This window comes from Herpailurus yagouaroundi, unplaced genomic scaffold (genome assembly GCF_014898765.1).
Source record: "Herpailurus yagouaroundi ecotype Mexico unplaced genomic scaffold, PumYag 193, whole genome shotgun sequence".
Classification (NCBI taxonomy): Eukaryota; Metazoa; Chordata; class Mammalia; order Carnivora; family Felidae; genus Herpailurus; species Herpailurus yagouaroundi.
In genome coordinates, this window is record NW_024412424.1 from 3,314,123 (window position 1) to 3,333,968 (window position 19,846).

The following is a 19,846-nucleotide window of genomic DNA, read 5'->3' on the forward strand; positions in this document are numbered from 1 at the left end:
ACTTCCATAGGGCTGCAGATGAAGGAGCCCTGAAAAGCTAAAATTTTAGAAACAAAGCAATAAAGCACATTAAGTGAAAAACAAAAAAAGCAGGATATGAAACAACTATAGTATGGCCCTATTTATATCAAAAAATATTTGAATTTAAAAACACAAGTATTTGAGTTAAAAATTATTAGAAAAATCCATCAAAATGCAACCAGCACTGTCTGTGGGTTGCAGGGTTATGACTGATTTTGGTTTTGCCTTGTTTTCCTCTCCTTTATTTTCCAGAATATCTACCCTGTAAAATTTTTTTTTTTTTTTTTTAAACACAAAGGAGGATCTGCAGATAACTAGCTTTAGCATCAAACAAGCAGGGCCTTTGGCAGCCCTTGTGCTCATACTGTTACCTCCCTCAAGAGGGAGGGAAAGAAAGTGGGGACAATGAAAGACAAGAAAACACCTCAGGGCAGCATCAAGACAGCAAATGAATCCCACTTTTTTTTTTTTAATTTTTTTTTTCAACGTTTATTTATTTTTGGGACAGAGAGAGACAGAGCATGAACGGGGGAGGGGCAGAGAGAGAAGGAGACACAGAATCGGAAACAGGCTCCAGGCTCTGAGCCATCAGCCCAGAGCCTGACGCGGGGCTCGAACCCGCGGACCGCGAGATCGTGACCTGGCTGAAGTCGGACGCTTAACCGACTGCGCCACCCAGGCGCCCCTGAATCCCACTTTTTAACAGATGGTAAGGGATATTATGCCGTTAAAAATGCTGGCTCTTAGGGGTGCCTGGGTGGCTCAGTTGGTTAAGCATCCAACTTCGACTCAGGTCATGATCTCGTGGTTCGTGGGCTCAAGCCCCGCATCGGGCTCTGTGCTAACAGCTCAGATCCTGAAGCCTGCTTCAGATTCTGTGTAACCCCCTCTCTCTGCCCCACCCCTGCTGGTGCTGTCTCTTTCTGTCTTTCAAAAATGAACATTAAAAAAATTTTTTTAATGCTGGCTTTTAAAGAACAGATAAACAAAACATGTTCCATCCACACAACAGAATATTATTTGGCCATAAAAAGCAATGACGTCCTGACACATACTAAAAAGTGATGAACCTTGACAGCATTATGTCCAGTGAAAGAAGCCAACACAAAACGCCAAATGTTATATGAAATGTCTACAATAGCTTAATCCACAAAGACAGTAAATTAAGAGCTGGGGAAATAAGGAGTAACTGCAAATGGGCACTGCGTTTCCTTTTGGGGTGATACAAATGTTCCAGAACTAGAGAGTAGTGATGACTGCATGATGCTGTGAATATACTAAGGAATCACTAAATTGTACAATTTCAAAGATCAATTTTATGGCATACTAATTACATCTCAAGAATAAACCTTAAAAACTACGATGGTTCTAAAGAGTTGTAATGCAAGGAAAAGCTTTTCTTTTAAAAAGTTGGGGGGTGCGCCTGGGTGGCTCAGTCAGTTAGGCGGCCAACTTCAGCTCAGGTCATGATCTCGCGGTCCGGGAGTTCTAGCCCCGCGTCGGGCTCTGTGCTGACAGCTCAGAGCCTGGAGCCTGCTTCATATTCTGTGTCTCCCTCTCTCTGACCCTCCCCCGTTCATGCTCTGTCTCTCCCTGTCTCAAAAATAAATAAACGTTAAAAAATATTAAAAAAAAAAAAAAAGGTGAGGGGGAAGTGGCAAATAAAATTGATCACAACTTTGTGAAACAAAGCAAAGACATGGGAGGGGACTATAGCAAAATGGATGTCTTTTTTTTTTTTAATTTTTTTTTTCAACGTTTATTTATTTTTGGGACAGAGAGAGACAGAGCATGAACGGGGGAGGGGCAGAGAGAGAGAGGGAGACACAGAATCGGAAACAGGCTCCAGGCTCCGAGCCATCAGCCCAGAGCCTGACGCGGGGCTCGAACTCAAGGACCGCGAGATCGTGACCTGGCTGAAGTCGGACGCTTAACCGACTGCGCCACCCAGGCGCCCCACAAAGTGGATGTCTTGAAGCAACTTGAATATTTCTTATTTCTCCAGTGAGAAATTCTATTGTTTTTTAAACGTTTATTTATTTATTTTGAGAGAGCGTGCAATATAGACAGCAAGCAGGGGAGGGGCAGAGAGAGAGGGAAAATCCCAAGCAGGCTCTGCACTGTCAGTGTGGAGCCTGACACGGGGCTCAAACTCACAAAACATGAGATCACGATCTGAGCCGAAATCAAGAGTTGGATGTTAAATCGACTGAGCCACCCAGGCACCCCTTCAGTGAGAAATTCTAAAACTTGTTGTTCTACACTTTTACAACAAAGAAATTAACTTTATTTCCAAAGCTACCTGTATTATGCACCCACCCACGTGATGCTCCCCTTCAGCTGTCTGATCCTGGTGTTAGGATCCAGCTGATTCTGGGATCTCTTGAAAGCATTCCTACAGGTCTTTCCCATCCTGGTACAAGTCCTTCCATAACTCTAGGGCAAGAGCCCACAAGCCCACTGACTTACAAATCACTCCATATCTAGTCTCCACATTCATGAGTGCCTCAGAGACCCCAGGCTCTGGGTTACCATAAGAATATGGTCTAGGGGCGCATAGGTGGCTCAGGTGGTTAAGCATCTAACTCTTGGTTTTGGCTCAGATCATGGTCTCACAGATTGTGAGATGGAGCCCCATGTCGGGCTCTGTGCTGGCAGCGCAGAGCCTGCGTGGGATTCTCTCTCTCCCTCTCTGCCCCTCCCCGCTCGTGCACACACGTGCTCTCTCAAAATAAATAAATCAACTTAAAAAAAGAAACAATAAGGTCTAAGTTCTGCCCTCAAGGAGATGCCACAAATGCTTAGAAAACGTGGGAGGGGAGCTGGGCCAGCTCTGGAGAGGGTTTAATATGTTCCATGCTTCACACCCCAGAGGAAGGGGCCTGCCTCTCTGATTATCGATCTCCAGCCTGAAATTCTTAGATCCTGTCATCCTGATCACAACACCCCTGCTCAAAACTCTTGGGAGCCCTCAACATTTCTCAGGAAAGGCAGGAGGGAACGCTGCCTGATCTACCCCCTGCTTGGCTCTGAAACAATTCCTTTGGTGCAACAGCTTAGCCACCTGACACAAAAGGGCTCTCTTCCCTTCCTGCCTTCTGCCAGACAGGCCTTTCCCTACTTCCTCAACAGGCTGGCTCTGAGAACACAGAAGAGCCTCTTCTGGGCCCCTACAGTGGCCGCTGCACCAGGGAACACTCTACCTCATGTTAGCCACTGGCAGCTCTGGGGGTAGAACTGGCACTCCCTTTATTAGTAGACCATGAGTCCCATAAGGATAGAGATGGAGTTTGGGTCTTTGCTCTGTGCTACATCTCTGGCCCCAAGGCCACAGCTGCTCAGCACTAAATAACTGGTGAATACAGGCAGGCCATCTCTGAGCTCCCACATACCCCTCATTTCTCTCTTGCCATCTGAGCCTCCTGAAAGAGCATCTGTGTCACTCCTTGCATCATCAGGCTGTGGCCAGGTGCAGGTATAACCTGACTGACCTTGAACACAAAAACTTCTGCCAGTGACCCTTTAAGACCCCAATCCAGCCACAAGGGGCACTTACTCGCCAGGATGTGGGGGCTGAGGGCTGATGACCACCTGATTCTGCTTGGCTTTCTGCTCCATTTTGGCTTCAATTTCACGTTTCTTCTGAGCAATGAGCTCTTCCTGGTGAAGTATGTTCATGTTCATTTTTCCAGACTTGGGAGGTGCGACCCCAAACCACCGGTTAGCTTTCCCTGGGGAGACAGAAGCATATCAGAAATCATCATTGCAGGGGGCACCTGGGTGGTTCAGTTGGTTGAGCATCCGACTTCGGCTCAGGTCATGACCTCACGGTTCGTGAGTTCGAGCCCCGCACGGGGCTCTGTGCTGACAGCTTGGAGTCTGGAGCCTGCTTCGGATTCTGTGTCCGGCCCCCCCCCCCCCCCCCCCCCCAACCCTGCTTGGTCTCTGTCTTTGTTTTTTAAAAATGAAAAAAAAAAAAAAAAAAAAAAAAATCATCATTGCTCCACAAACGTTCAGCAGCCGCTACAGGAACGGCCCAGTTGCTGCTGCCTGCATCAACAGACATTTAAGCGTCCATTTCTTTATTTACTCCATGAATGTTTACTGAGTTATGTACCAGGTGCTCTGCTCAACTAGAGAAGGGGTCTCTGTCCATGCGGATCTCACCTTGGGGTAAAAAGACAATAGACTTACAATGAAAAAGTACCCACAAAATCCTAAGAGCTCTCTGATAGAAACAAAAAAAAAAAAAAAGGAGGGAAGAATAATAGAAGAGCAACCTATACAGCTAGAGCAGCCAGAAAATAACTGTTAGCAAAGACCTCTTAAGCTAAAACCAGAAAGATAAAGAGCCAGCCTCCTGAAAAGCCACATGGGGAACTATCTTGGCAGAATAAGGAGAAGTTGCAAAAGCCTAAGGCAAAAAGAAGCCTAGTATAATCAAGGACCAGCAAGGGCCCAGTGTGGCCAGAGTCGACTGTTACAGGAATGGGGGTGGGAGGCCAATGTAGGAGTCCAGGTTTTACTTAAAGGGCTTTGGGAAGTGACAAGGGAGTATTATGCTGGCAAACAGTATTTTTAAGGTCATTACGGCTACTACTTGGAGACAGTACATGGTGGCAGCAAGAGACCAATAAGGAGGTGTACTGGCTCCAAGTAAAAGATAATGGTGTCTTCAGATGACCGTGTTAAGTGTAGAAATGAACAAGACACTTCAAAAGCATCCCATGGGACTCAGAATAAAATCCAAATTCTGAAAGTTGACTTTCAGAAATGACTCCCCTCCTCACTTCCACTTCATTCTTTTTTTAACTTTATTTTGAGAGAAAGAGAGAGCAAGTGGGGGGAGAGAGGGAGAGAGAGAGGGAGGGAGGGAGAGAATCCCAAGCAGGCTCTGCACTGTCAGCGCAGAGCCCGATGTGGGGCTTGAACTCATGAACCATGAGATCATCATGACCTGAGCTGAAGTCGGACGCTCAACCAACTGAGCCACCCAGGTGCCCCCCACTTCATTCTTGATATTCTTCAAAACGACAAGCTTCCCTCCAGGCACTCCCATAACTGGCACCCTCTCATCTCAAATGCTTTCTGCTTAAAAAGACCCTCGTTGACTACCTAGTATCAGCAGCCTCCACCTCCATTCTCTCACGTCATTATAACCTCTGTAAATATTTCCTCTTGGTGCACTGTCTGACGCCCCAGTAGAAAGTAATCTTCAGGAAGGCAGGGCCCTTTTTGGTTACCACTGCAACCCTAGCGCCTAGCACTGTGCCTGGCACACAGTATTTGCTGAACCAGTCGGAGGTTGGGGGGGGGGGCGCGGCTAGTCTGGGAGAGAGGGAAAGGCAAGCCTTGTGTTCAAGTAGGGGCTCGAAAGACCCAGGTAAGTGTGTACAAGGAGTCCTAGAGTAGTTCGGAAAAGCAGCTTTTCCAGAAAGCGGACACAGGCCAGACGGCGGCTGCTCGAAGAAAGGGGCGCAGGACAGCCCAAGGTTGCCGCTGTTTCGGGGAGCAGAGCTCTGAGCAGCTCTGAAGGCGATTATTTCGGAAAGAGAGGGCAGGACTGCCCCAGTGGCGGCCTTTACGGAATACCCGCGCCCTCAGCAAACCAGGCGGTGGGGGCAGCAACTGGTCTGGGGTCTCGAGAGACCGGGAAGATGCAGAAGCCGCCGCTTCGGGACGCCCTGGGGGCTGAGGCGAGGGGCTAATAGGTCGGGGTAAACCCAACGGGACGACGAAACGGCGACGCGTAGCCCCGAGGACCCAGGCGGACGCTTGAGGGGAGGCGGGAGCTGTTACCTGCAACATCCCGGTTGTCCATCTTGAGACTCATCCAATCCCACAATGCTCCGGTTCCACTTGAGAAGACTAGTTATAGTGCGCATGGCCAGACGGGAGATGTAGTCTGTGTCGGCCAACCAAGCCTGGCCACTCCGTGGATACCTGGAGCCTTTCCCCAAGGAAAGCAAACCTCAGCCTATTGGCAATTTCTGGTCTCAGTCCCGCGGACCAAAGGGCATCGCCTTTTCTCACACCTTCCCGGAGCCTCAGACACTCCAAAGACAAACTACATGTTCCAGAATGCTTTATGCGGCAGCTCTCGCGAGAGACGTGAGAAGAGCCCCGCCCCGCCCCGAGCTCCTGCTTCCGCCTCCCTGTGGCGGCGGCTTGTTGTTGTGAAGGCCGAAATGGCGGCTCAAGCAGCGGCGGCGGCTCAGGCGGCGGCGGCCCAGGCAGCGCAGGCGGAGGCGGCCGAGTCGTGGTACCTGGCGCTTCTGGGCTTCGCCGAGCACTTCCGCACTTCCAGCCCGCCCAAGATCCGCCTGTGTGTGCACTGCCTGCAGGCCGTGTTCCCCTTCAAGCCGCCTCAGCGCATCGAGGCCCGCACGCACTTGCAGCTCGGTTCCGTGCTCTACCACCACACCAAGAACAGCGAGCAGGCGCGCAGCCACCTGGAGAAGGCGGTGAGCGCGGACCCGGCCGCGAGGGAGGAGGCGCGGGCTCTTTTCGGGGCCTGGGCTGACGGACTGCGACCCCGGCGGGCAGGGGCCTCCTGGCCCGTCTTCGGGGACCTGGGGCGCGACTTCAGGACGAGCAGCAGGACCCCGAAGCCGCCAGCCTCTCAGGGCACCCGAGGGCCTTTCTCTGTACCTTACTTAACGTCTTTGGTGACACGCAGGGCCCCAGGACCCCTCTCAGGGTACTCGAGAGTTGTCTCATCAGGAGCAATAGGGTCCCCAGATTCTTCAGGATTTCGGGAGGATATCATCTTGTTGGCGCCCATGGGAACGCCACCAGATCTGCCAGTGGGTCCTGCCAGTGAGAGCTTCCAGCTCTCCAGGGCTCAGCCCCGGGGGCATCATCATGACCGTTCCTTCCAGAAGTGACTCAGGATAGGGGAGGGTCAAGGTGACAGTTGAGACAGTTCAGGCATCCCTTGGGAGCCTGAAGTTTGGTCTCTTCAGGAAACCTAAGAAGGCATCCTCTCCCTAGACCCGGAAGTCTGATAGAAGTATCTGGAGGGTATTAAGCCCCTATCACTGATGCAGGAGGCGTAGATGGGAGGCAGAGGCTCAGAGAGAAGGGGTTAAGATCCTGTAAGGAGGTAGAACCCGGGGGGCCTACATTCCAGGACCATTTGGTGGAGTGGGGTGGGGGATGTCTAAGCTTCTGCTTTTTCTGTATCCATGGTGACTTCTCTTCCTCCCACCATCTGTTTAGTCTGTCCCCTTCAGAAGAAAGACCCCATCCCCCCGTCTTGACTTGTGGGATCTCGGGGCTTCAAAGAGTGTGGGACAGTGGCCGTCATTGTGCCTCTTCTGGCCTTGGCGTTGTTTCTTATCACGGGAACACTGTGCTCCTGTCAGACCGGGCCTCCATTTGCCACTTACCCAGCTTTATTCTGCTTAGAGATTTCTTGAGAAGAATCAACTTAAGTTTTTTATTTATTTATTTATTTTTAATTTCTTTTAATGTTTATTTTTCCTTTTTGAGACAGAGAGATGGAGGGCAAGCAGGGAAGGGGCAGAGAGAGAGGGGGAGACACAAGACTCCAAAGCAGGCTCCAGGCTCCCGGCACAGAGTCCAGCGCAGGGCTCAAACCCACGAACTGTGAGATCATGACTTGAGCCAAAGTTGGAAGCTTAACTGACTGACCCACCTAGGCGCCTCTTTATTTTTTTTTTTTAAGTTTATTTATTTATTTTGAGTGAAAAGAGAGCGAGCATGAGTTGGGGAGGGGCAGAGAGCGGAAAGAGAAAGAATCCCAATCTGTGTTGACGGTGCAGAGCGCAATGCAGAGCTCCATCTCAAACCGTGAGATCAAGACCTGAACTGACATCAGCAGTTGGATGCTTAACCGACGGAGCCATGCAGGCGCCCCAAGAATCAAATTAAATGTTTAGAACTTATCTATCTGCGGTAAATCCGGGCCCACCTGTGGCTAGTAATGAATTGCCTTTGGGAAGATCTCAGATCTTTGCAAACTGTAGAGAGTTGGAAGGGGACTTTAGTCCTTCCTTGATCATCTCCCTTGTTTTAGGAGTGAGGCAGTATGGGTTCAGAGAGATGAAGTGATTTGCCCAAAGCTACACAGCAAGTTATTAACAAAACTGGCTCAAACCTGGGCTCAAGGTCACCAACTTCAGTGCCAAGACAATAAGTCACTATTGTTTCTTTTTCTTTTTCTTTTCCTTTTCTTTTATTATTATTTTTTGGCGTTTATTTTGAGAGAGAGCACGAGTAGGGGTGGGGCATAGAGAGAGGGGGAGAGAGGGAATCCCAAGCAAGCTCCACACTATCAGTGCAGAGCCTGATGTGGGGCTCGAACCCACAAACTGTGAGATCATGACCTGAGCAGAAACTAAGAGTCGGACTCCTAACTGACTGAGCCACCCAGACGCCCCTAGGTTTGTTTGTTTTGTTTTTTTTTTCCCCTTTTATTCATTCAGCAGATATTCAGCTCACAACAGGTGCCAAGCTCTATTCTAAGGGCTATGGATCAGGGATGACTAAAATAGTCCCTGTCAACGTGAGCTTATGTTTTAGTAAAGAAGACAAACATTGAATATGTAGTAAAAGGTTAGGCACTGGTAGAAGAACCGTGGAAAATATGGTCCAGGGTGAAGAGATGGAGTTGATGGGGAGCTTTTTTTGGCAGAGGTAGTGGGAAAGTCTATTTGTAGGCGTGACATTTGAGCAAAGGCCTGAATGGGATGGGGAAAGCAAACCTGGAGAACAACTCAGGATGTCAGGTCGATCCTGTGACGGGATAGTGTAAGGTCTCTCCTAGGCAGTGATGAGGCTGAGATTAGATGAAGCCCCAGACTTCCTTAGGTGTGGGGGTGCTGGAGACTGACTGCTTAGGCCTGGTGGCCCAGTGCCTTCAGTGAATTGAGGTTCTAAAGCTCTCTTCTCTGGATTAACAACAAATTCTGCCACCTTCCTTGCTCAAGGGGCATTCACTCTTTTTTTAGCAGTGGCTCATAGTTGCTGTGTATGTGGTCGCATTTTGCCCACCCAGTGCTGTGCAGGGGAAGCAGCCATGCCTCGGATTACTTCCTTGTAGCCACTGGGCTTTTGGACCCATGATTTAAACCCTTATGCTTGTGAAGCACCTTCCCTTGATTTTACAGAACCCTGAATCTTGTGGGGTTTTCCACAGAGCCACAAGGTCACCTCTGTAGCTCATACTGACATTATACTTGGAAATCCCTTATCCCCAGCTGGGAATTTGTCCAGATTTCAGTTAAAGTGCTGTTCTCCATGCTGTTTTCTTTCTGCAATTGTATGTTATCTCCTATTGTGTTGCAACATAAGCATGCTTTCTTTGTCTTCGCTCTTTATTGGTCCTGTGATTTCCCCCAAATCAGGGTGCTATCAGCTTTTACTCGTTCTTACCCAGACTCGCTCAATAAAAAAATCGGAATATATTCTTCTTTTAGAAGTGGTTTGTTTCTAGTTCTGAAGAGCAAATGGCCAAAGAAGTTCCAGTTTCTTTTCAGGGAGCCAACACAGAGTATCAAAAAGCTTTTTTTTTTTTTTTTCTTTTTTTTTTTTTTAAAGTAAACTCTACCCCTAACATGGGGCTTGAACTCACAAACCTGAGATATAGAGTTGCATGCTCCACCGACTGAGCCAGCCAGGTGCCCCAAAACCTTTTTTTTTTTTTCCTAATTTTATTTTAACATAAATGACTGCAGTATTTTGTGACTATTTTCTCCTTGATCGTTCCTCTTACTGTTATTTTCTGAACACGTTTTCTCTAACTTATGAGTGCTTTAGGTAAAACTTTTTTTTTTAAGTGTTTATTTATTTGTTTTGAGAGAGAGAGAGAGCAGGGGAGGAGCAGAGGGAGAGAGAGACAATCCCACCTAAACTTAGTACCGCATTCAGCTTCCCTGTTATTTTCACATCTTTTGCTTTCTCTCTGAGAAATCCCAATCTCCCTGGTAATCACTTTTTTTTTTAATACAAAATTAGGTTATTTATCCTCTGTTTGCTTACTGTCAGCATCTAAACTGCCTCAACTGCATTTGTAACCTGTGTAGAAAACCTATAACATCCCCATTGGCTTCATGAATTGACCAACTTTGGAAGAATCCTCCATTAAGTGTTTCTATCAAAGGTATGGAGGCTGTTTCTCCCTTTGCTCAGCAGCTTGCTTGCTTTTTTTTTTCCTTAAGATTTTATTTTTAAGTAATCTCTACACCCAGCATGGCACTTGAACTCACAACCCCAAGATCAAGAGTTGCGTGCTCTTCCAAATGAGCCTGCCAGGCGCCCCTCTGCAGCTTTCTTTGAGGTCACAGCTGTTGGTCTCTCATTGGTTCCTGCCTCTATGGGCCCTTGGAGCCCCTGCTGGCTTCTTCACTCCCTGGGTCTGCTCAACAACTCCTGTAGCTCTTATGGTGCATGACTGGACACTTCACCTGAGAGTCTCCCCTTTTAGATTATGGTTTTGGCAGTGATGTGTGTGTGTGTTACCAGAATTTTGGGCTGCTCTGGGACTCCTGGTCCCAGTTCATGATTGTAAGAGATGTCTCTTTCCTGAGAAATCTCTTGGCTAGAGAATGTGTGAAGTTGTCTTCTGCAGGTTCTTTCATACTGTATTCCTTGTCATTTCATTTTCACCTGGGATTTCCTCTTGCTGAACACCTATTCTTGGGTATATTTTCAGTCTTCGCTGGCCTAATTTTTACACCGTTGTTCCAGCAAACAGTCCCATTTCAGTCATTTGCACATCCTCTGCGGAGTCAGGAGAATCTTTGTGTCTGTACTTAGATGTAGATCTATACCCCCTTAACTAAGCTTTTGATCACATTTCCTCTTTATTCTTTGGTCAAGAAATGCAGCATCATCCTTAGACTTTGCTGATTCGATTGCCACGGAGGAATAAATGCTGCTTCTCTGGAATGAATTGTGCATTATTTTCTATAATCTAGGTAGTCATTCATTATACAGTGATTTGTTTTGACTGTGGTATCCCACATCCATGCCATATTTGCTTACTCTTTGAGTTTGGAGTGGAGCTGCTTTTCAGTGGTGGTTTCACTTACCTGACTTAGAAAGTAGCTCCAAACTGTGTCATCTGGGTGCCTGTTAATTCCACTTCCAGGTTTGTTTTGTTGTTGTTTTTAATTTATTTTGTGAGAGAGAGAGAGAGCAAGCACGAGTGGGGAAAGGGCAGACAGAGAGACAGAGAATACCAAGCAGGTTCCATGCTGTCAGCACAGAGCCCAACACAGGGCTCCACCCTACAAACCGTGAGATCACGACCTGAGCCAAAACCAAGAGTCAGACACTTAACCGACTCAACCACCCAGGCTCCCCCACTTCCAGGTTTAACCTGCGAATCTCTGGCTTACCTTCTCAGCAAGTGATTAAATGCTTCCCTAAGGCCCGAAAAGACTTAGTTCTGGGCCTTTCATCAGCAGGCATGGCTGGAGCAGATCTTTCATCCTTCAGCATCATGTCCTGCCAAATTCCATGCCCCATCGCTGGGAGCAAAACCTTGTGCAGAAAGTGTATTTGCAGAGCTTGGCGTTAAGCATTTTCATGGAAGAGTGTGGTCTGTGCTTCCTCCTGTTTTCATTTCTATTTTCTTCACTCTCACTCTCTGTCTCGTCTGAATTCAGGATGTGAAATCTGTCTAGGAACCATCCCTTCACGGTTCCACCAACTCGTCCCCCTGCCTCCCCTCCAACCGCTGATTCTTCCTCTTCCTGCTTGGGAATCACTGAGGTATTGTTGCCACCTTCTACATGCTAGGCTCTGCATGTGGTCTTCTTGGGGACACTGTCTCATTGGATCCTCAACAAACCCATGAGGTAGGGACCACTTCCAACTTGTCAGTGACATTGCTGAAGGGGTTTCTCCTAGTCAGGGTCACACAGCAGAAAGAGGCAGGCTGGCTTCTAAGTGCTGAGCTTCCATCCCAAAGGAGTTGCAGTCGATAACTATTTCTATACATTTTTGTGGTTTAAAAACCTGATTAAAAAAATTTATCTGTATTTTGAGGTACAAGAAGCCTTGACACTCTCTCAGCCCTGGATGGAATCTTCAGGCATGAGAGAGAGATGCTCATTCAAGCTCTTCCACCCCTCGTAGCTTGTACTGATTCTGTGGTGCCCCTCACTTACCCTGAGAGCCCCAAGGTGACCTCAGGAATTTCTAATATGTTAGTTTGTATCCCTGTCCGGCACCTGCAGGCTGCCCAGCAGTGAGAGGCTCTGACTTTGGCTTCTTTCCCGTCATGAGGCAGGAGATATAAAGCTATTTTTTAGCATTACGCCATAAAATATAGATGGGGTAGCAACTTTGTATAAAATAGGAGGCTTAGATAAGGTATCCTCTGTACTTCAATTGTGAGGTATGTTTTCTGAAGTCTACATATTTCTGGTTTGTGAATCTATGTTGCAAGTGTTACAAAGACACAAAAGTGAAGCCATTTGTTCCTTGACAGTTGTTTGACTGACAGTCCGGGGAAAGTGACTGAGTTGCCCTGACAAGGGCCAGTCTTGTAGCTCTCCCAGCCCAACCATGTGTCCAGTCACACAGGTTCCTCCACTGGTTTGCCCTCTCCTTCCAACTGGTGGCCTTCAGGAGCCTCTCTTGCTACGCTGACCTTCCCTGTGGGGAGGAAGTGGTTCTATAGAAAGCACACCCCGACTTCTGTATTTATTGGCTCCATTGACGTCACCCGTTTGACTGAAACGGGCTTGGCCTCCATGGGAACCCTGAGCCCCTTCTGTCCCTGCTGCAGGGGGGCCTTGGGAGGGGACACGCAAGTTGGCTGCAGGAAGCCTTTTGCCTGGGCTCTACATGTGTGTACGTGCATGTGTGTCAGGAAGGACCCTTGTCAGTAGTGCTGGGGCTTTTTTTGGTCTCCATTCCTTTCACCTGCTCCCACAGTGCCTCCTTCTGGCCCACCTATATTTTGCAGGCAGCTGGTGTCAGAGGCAGTTCCAAGTCTTTCCCTGCTCTGCGATTTCCTAACCAGCATTCACCCTAGGCCCAGAGGCATCTCTGTTCCTAAGACCAGCGGCCCCTTGGGCCCCTCTTCCTCCCTTCGCATTCTCTTTGCTGTCTCTAGGTGCTCTTAAACCCAGATCTGATTAGGTGCTTCTGTTTTATGACTCTGACTGAGATAGGCTCCAGGAATGATATTGGGGCATTTTGATCCATAGGCAGGGCTGCCACATTAATGGTACAGAGATCCATTGGGCCTTCCAGCCTCACCTTCCTGCCTTCCGTCTTTTTCATGGGTTCTCCTCTGCCTGGGGCATCTCCCACTCCCGCTTTGCCTGGGGACACCTCCCCCTCACTTTCTACACCATCACCCTCAAGGGCCAATCCAGGCTGTCATCCACGCACACACTGTTCTCCCACAGAGCATAGTGAGTCAAGGTCTTCTGTTCGGCGCTGGATCCTCCCGCCAGCAGTTGCCACGACTCTGAATGTAGGATGAGTGGGTCGGCAAGGACAGTGTCAGTTGCATGCTTGGGTCCTAGGTGGTCTGACAGAGTGTGGTTGGTGTAGTTCATGTGGTGGACTGGCCCATGCACACCCTCACCAGTGCCTCCTGTTGGAACGTGGAACTGCAGGGCACAGCAGTCTCCAAGTGGGAGCATGTCATCTGAACCCTGTGCTGGTGTGTGTGCCAGCAGAGAAGAACAGTGAGGTCAGGTCTTAGAACTGTCCCCACAATCCTCTGGCTGGATTTTGCCCACACCACTCCTTCTTGGAGCTCTCCTGTGTCCACTCTGAGGCTAGCTTTGCTCATTTCCAAGCATCTTTTAAAGTGGAAGATTTTTGGTGCACCATGGTGGCTCAGTCGGTTAAGCGTCCGACTTTGGCTCAGGTCATGATCTCATGGTTCATGGGTTCGAGCCTCACATCGGGCTCTGTGCTGACAGCTCAGAGCCTGGAGCCTGCTTCAGATTCTGTGCCTCCCTCTTTCTCTCTACCCCTCTTCCACTCGTGCTCTGTCTCTCCCTCTCTCAAATAAACATTAAAAAAATTAAAAAAAATAAAGTGGAAGATTTTTTTTAATGTCCATTCATTTGTTTTGAGAGAGCACGTGTGTGTGCACAAGCAGGGGAGGGGCAGAGAGTGAAGGAGAGGGATCAATCTCATGACCACTACGTAATGACCGGAGCCAACATCAAGAGTCAGACACTCAACTGACCAAGGCACCCAGATGTCCATGGCATCTTTTTTTTTTTTAACATTTATTTATTTTTGAGAGAGAGACAGAGCATCAACGGGGGAGGGCCAGAGAGAGAGGGAGACACAGAATCCGAAACAGGCTCCAGGCTCTGAGCTGTCAGCACAGAGCCTGACACGGGACTTGAACTCACGGACCGCGAGATCATGACCTGAGCCGAAGTTGGACGTTTAACTGAGCCACCCAGGCGCCTCCATAAGCATCTTGTAAGTGTTGCTGCTTCAGGAAGGACTGACACCTGCAGACCCACTCTCCAGTTGTAACTGATTTCTTGTGTCACTGTCTACCAGCTGTCAGTGTACTGCAGTGAGTGGTACAGCGGGGCTGTCTATACTCCTGAAGCATCTCTGCTTTGGTGGGAGGGGGCTCCAAATCTGACTCTGGAGGCTGGCAGGACAGAAAACTCCTGTCCGAAGGAGGAGCAGGTGCTCATTTTCCCATCCTTTCAGGCCGAGCAGGTCACCTTCCCCCTTAACTGAGCACCTGGAGATTTTGGTGACAGGACGACCTGTCTAAACCCTGAAGTGGAGCCAGTAAGCAGGCATCAAGTGTTTGAGAATTAATTCTTTTTTCTTTTTCTTTTCAGTGGTTGATATCGCAGCAAGTATCCTTTTCTTGTTGGTACTGTTCCCTTTAAGGAAAGCTCCATTTGAAAAAAATAATAAAGATTGTATTGCAAACTTGAACGCGCCCCCCCCCCCCATGAAGCCCCCCGGAGTTTGAGGCGTTGCCCCACCTGAAGACCCTCTTCGATGTGGCCACCCTTATGGACCAGCATGGCATGCCTGGGTGCCATGCTCCTCTGTATGTCCTATCAGCTAGCTCTGCACCCAGGTGGCACCAAAACTAGGGACTGCTGGAGGAGAACGTGAACTTGAGGTTTCAGAACAGGCAAGGATGTTTCTCTCCCACCAGCCGCTGTAACATAAGAACCCCAAGTTGTGGCCCTTATAAACTGACCACTTTGCAGTGTCTCTCCTTCCTTAACTGGATGTTATTAGATCCAGCAGTTTGAAGATGTTAAGTTTGAAGCAGCAAGTCTTTTGTCCGAGCTGTACTGTCAAGAGGTAAGAACAAGGTTTCTGAAAGCAAAGTCACTTTCCCTGTAGTAAAGGCACAATGACAAACTGTGGCTCTCAGGAGTGGCCTCTCTGCTGGCTTTTAATAGTTCCCATTACTTTTCTACCTCCGGTGCCCTGGCACAGAGCATCCATGAGTCGTCACCTGCTAACGAAAGCCAGCAAAATCTTTTTACCAAAGACTGTTGGAAAACAGCCTTGTTCTTAGGTTTAAGGTGATTAGTTCCTAACAAGTCCATATGCCTTCTTAACCTGGTTGTGATCTCAGGCATAGCTGAAAATCACCTTTCCTCACTTTGAGCAGTCACGTGGGAGGCTCCCTGGGCAGCAGGGACTACACACTTCACATCCCTGGCCCCTCTCTCTGGTTGTAGAACAGGAAAGATGGTAATTTGTCGTCTAATTTGACTGTTCGGGATTTTGGACTAAAGTTAGTTGAATGAGGAGTTATTTTAAGAGGAATGCAAAAACTTCCCAGCCAGTGAGTCCAATAAAATCTTTTCTTCTTTTAATAAAGTAAATTGGCAACCCACAGATCCTTTGGTGAGCGTGAACAGGAGTGGCCTTCTGGCGCCACAGCTGCTGCATAAGGAATCCAGCTTGCTTGCCGGCTTGTTTTTTCCTTCCCAAACTTGACTGTTTCCTTTCAGAATTCTGTAGACACAGCAAAGCCACTGTTGCGGAAAGCGATCCAGATCTCACAGCAGACTCCATACTGGCACTGCCGCCTGCTCTTCCAACTTGCTGTGAGTACCATGGACCCAGCCAAGAAGCATGGGGGCCCAGCAGGGGCTGTGACCTTGGGGCAGGTGTGCCCCAAGTACAAATAACAAACTCCAGGACACACAGACCCTCCTCAAGCTGCTGCACTGCATGGGTGGGGACACAGGGACATTTCTTTTACCTGCTAACCAGCCTCCGTCCTTGGCAGTACCCCCACCCCCAAACAGCCAGCACCTAAGGTGATGGTGGGAGTGTCCATCCCCCTGGGGGCTGACACAGGGCCTTGTCTTCATGTTCCCCTCTCTCCTGGTGCTTCATTTGGCCTGTGTTCATTTAAATATGGGGAGGGGCGCCTGGATGGCTCAGTCGGTTAGGCATCCGACTCTTGGTTTTGGCTCAGGTCATAATCTCACGGATTCATGAGTTGGAGCCCCCCATTAGGCTCTGTGCTGGTGGTGTGGAGCCTGCTTGGGCTTCTGTCTCTCCCTCTCTCTCTGTCCTTACTCCACTCACACTGTCTCTGTCTTTCTCAAAAATAAATAAACTTGGGGCGCCTGGGTGGCTCAGTCGGTTAAGCATCCGACTTCAGCTCAGGTCATGATCTCACACTCCATGAGTTTGAGCCCCGCATTGGGCTCTGTGCTGACAGCTCAGAGCCTGGAACCTGCCTCGGATTCTGTGTCTCCCTCTCTCTCTGCCCCTCCCCTGCTCATGCTCTGTCTTTCTCTGTCTCAAAAATAAATAAAAACATTAAAATAAATAAGTAAACTTTAAAGTTTTTTAAATAAAAATAAATTTGTTTGGGGAGCATTTCTTGCCAGTAGCCCACTGTGTTTTGTAAGGACTGAGCTGAGATTGCCACTTACCTATTGGGCAATGAATGCCTGAGTCAAGCCTGGGCTCCGTGTAGGTCCTCCCTTCATCTCCCCAGATATAGGTCGTCCCTGTATTCTGAGACACTCAATTGGTTGGGGGGCTTTCTAGGCTGGGCCTTCCTGGCTGCAGTGGAGGGGCCTGCCGGCTGGGGATCAAGATGAAGGACAGTAGGCTCTACTGTGAGGGACACCTCTTTTGTGGTGGGCTCTGCCCATACCTCCCCCTCATTGGCTGGATTCCAGTCTCTCCTGTCTCAGAACCTCCCTGCCCACCAGGCTGCTCTCACCTACCCTTCATGACACAGCCCTGTCACCTGCCTGTACAGCCGGACTGAGTCACCTGAGTCATTGGGCACCACATGCATGTAGGAACCCAAGCTCTTGACCAAGGCCCTGCAAGTGTACCTTCCTTTGAACCTGTTAAAGCCTCTCTGTTTGAAACATCTATAGGCACTTAATGCCTGAGGGAGTCCCTCCTTGCTTGGGGATCCTCTGGCCACCTCCCTAGTGACTGCCCCCAAAGGCAATCTGCAAAGCACACAGACACACTCACAAAGTCTTAGGGGTCTATGCCCATAAGTATTAACTGCTGGCTGTGAGCCGTTAAGCTTAAATGAGGTACACTGTAGGTGAAGTGGAGTTCTGTACCCAAAGCAATTAATGTGATGAGATAATTTGGTTGATTTAGCTCATAACTGACATTAAGACAATTTTGTTGGGGTGTGGGGAGGTTCAGTTTTAAGTCACCAACAGAGCACTGAGGTCAGGTAGTAGGTGCTATAAAGTAAGCGTCATTGCTCTCTCTCCTTTTTAGCAACTGCACACGCTTGAGAAGGACCTGGTGTCAGCCTGCGACCTCCTGGGCGTGGGGGCTGAGTACGCCCGAGTTGTGGGATCTGAGTATACACGGTAGGCACCCTCTATCCACACTCCTCTCCCCCTTGGAAACAGCTGGCTGTCTTGTCCTGGACAACAAAGAGAATTGGCATTCTGGCTCAAAAGAGGGATCACTTTGGTGCATGGTAAAAAAATGTGGCGATTAAAGCAGCACCAGACATCTCTTGCCCCATCGATTTATGAAGCTGGAGGGGAGAAGCTACTGACAAGGGGAGAGCAGCCTGCATTCTCAGTGCTTGCAAGAACGTAGTGTCTCTTAAAATAAAAACCGTTCATATGATGTGCTGGGCTGGCCCCTTTCTGGCACAGATGCAAGAGCAGTGCTCCCAGAAGGTGATGTGCTTGGCAGTGCCTGTGGGCAGCCCCAGTGTCCCAGCTTTTAGATGTACAACAGGAGACAGAATGAGTGGACGTTCGTGTAAAAGAGGGGACGTAGGTTCATGTTACCCACAGAACTGCTTAGACCAAGGTCTGGAGACTGGTGCCTTGGGATCAGGGGTCAGAGGGCACTGGTGCTTCATTGTGTACCCTCCATGAAGGTGTCCAGATTGTCTGCCTCTTTTCCTGTTGAAGAGAAGAGCCCTCTGCAGTACACAGGCACAGACAACAGTGCTCTTATTCTGTTGTATGCATTGGGGTTCTGGAAAGTTAAGTTTCACAAGGCTGATCTTACCCCATGGAATTGTTGGGAAACAACTGTTCCCAACTCTATTGTTTGAGCTCTAGACTTGAAAGTGCCCGAGAGGAGCCACTCAGTTCCTCCTAGGCTGTCTTGGACTCTTGGCTACCCTGCCTTGAGATGGTGGCTGTCACATACCCTGGCCCCACACTCCTGGCCTTCCCTGCCCCCCTTGTGCTGTAGCTATCACTAGGTTCATGGTGACAGGCCCTACAGGGCATGGGGACAGCTGAACACTCTACATGTTCTCTCTAGAGTGTCTTCTTACAGGCTTCTGTGCCACTGTGGACAGGCGGCCTGGGTGGGTGACCTGGGTGTAGACCCTATAGTCTGCCTGCCATGAAGTAACAACAAGGAATGGTGTGGTGGCCTGGAGCATCGGCATCTGTTGTGCTATGTGATTGTGACCTCCCCACCTCAATCTCCTCACCCAGAAAATGGGAGGAATGGCACCTACTTGATGGGGTGTCAGTTGGAACACACGGGGATTCTGCCAAGACTGTCAGGAAGGAGACTTTGATATTGAACAAACTGGGGGCCTGGGGGCCTGGACGACCACAAGGATTCCTGAAAGCAGCAGCCCCTGCCCCACACTAGCATGCTGAGGCACCTTGGAGCTGAGTTTGAGGCCAGGCTGGCCCGGCTCCTTCCCCTGTTGTTTTGGCTGTTCTCAACTTTTTAACAGCTTGGAGTACCTGATTAGCTCAGTGAGAAGAGCATGCAACTCTTGATCTTGGGGTTGTGAGTTCGAGCCCCACGTTGGATAGAGAGATTACTTAAAAATAAAACCTTTAAAAATAATAAATATTTTTAAAAAATTTTTTATTTATCTTGAGAGAGAGAGACAGACACAGCATGAGTGGGGAGGGGCAGCGAGAGAGGGAGAGAGAGAATCCTAAGCAGGTTCCACACTGCCAGCACAGAGCCCAACGTGGGACTCGAACACACGAAGCCATGAGATCATGACCTGAGTCGAAACCAAGGGTCAGACACCTAACCAACTGAGCCACACAGGCGCCCCAAAAATAATAAATTTCTTAACATGCTCATTTTATAATTTTTATGCTTATGATAGCGGTACACACACATTTAGAAAGTTACAAAAAGGTTTCAGTGTTGGCTCTAGAAATCTCCTGGCCTCATTGCCCCCTGAGGGTTGAGACAGGGTGGTGAGGCTGCTGATGTCCCTGGGGCTTCCTGAGTTTATCTCTTTAACCCTCAGGAGAATCTGAAGGATTCAGAAGAGGAAGTAGAGGCGTGGATTTGAGTTCAGGCACCTGAGCCTGTGTGCTTGCCCCCTGCCCAGTGCCATCCACTGACACAGAGGCCCTGTCTACACTGTCAG

General features: G+C 48.9%; 2 protein-coding genes across 6 annotated transcripts in view; one reads left to right on the forward strand and one right to left on the reverse strand.

Annotated features, from left to right (window-relative positions):
- Positions 1-5,945, reverse strand: part of SUGP1 (SURP and G-patch domain containing 1) — a 32,210-nt gene extending 26,265 nt beyond the window's left edge. For both annotated transcript variants that reach the window (XM_040445029.1, XM_040445028.1), the window contains exons 1-2: positions 5,821-5,945; positions 3,578-3,752 (exon numbers count right to left, since the gene is read on the reverse strand). In XM_040445029.1, coding sequence (XP_040300963.1) covers positions 3,578-3,752; positions 5,821-5,854 — 209 coding nt within the window. In that variant the 5' untranslated portion in view covers positions 5,855-5,945. The remainder of the gene's footprint in view (positions 1-3,577; positions 3,753-5,820) is intronic.
- Positions 5,946-6,181: 236 nt separating this feature from the next.
- Positions 6,182-19,846, forward strand: part of MAU2 (MAU2 sister chromatid cohesion factor) — a 30,511-nt gene continuing 16,846 nt past the window's right edge. For 2 of the 4 annotated variants that reach the window (XM_040445031.1, XM_040445032.1), the window contains exons 1-5: positions 6,183-6,485; positions 14,835-14,852; positions 15,250-15,315; positions 15,978-16,073; positions 17,740-17,834. In XM_040445031.1, coding sequence (XP_040300965.1) covers positions 6,210-6,485; positions 14,835-14,852; positions 15,250-15,315; positions 15,978-16,073; positions 17,740-17,834 — 551 coding nt within the window. In that variant the 5' untranslated portion in view covers positions 6,183-6,209. Of the gene's footprint in view, positions 6,486-14,834; positions 14,853-15,249; positions 15,316-15,977; positions 16,074-17,739; positions 17,835-19,846 lie in introns of all 4 variants that reach the window. The other 2 variants (XM_040445033.1, XM_040445030.1) reach the window with 2 other exon arrangements.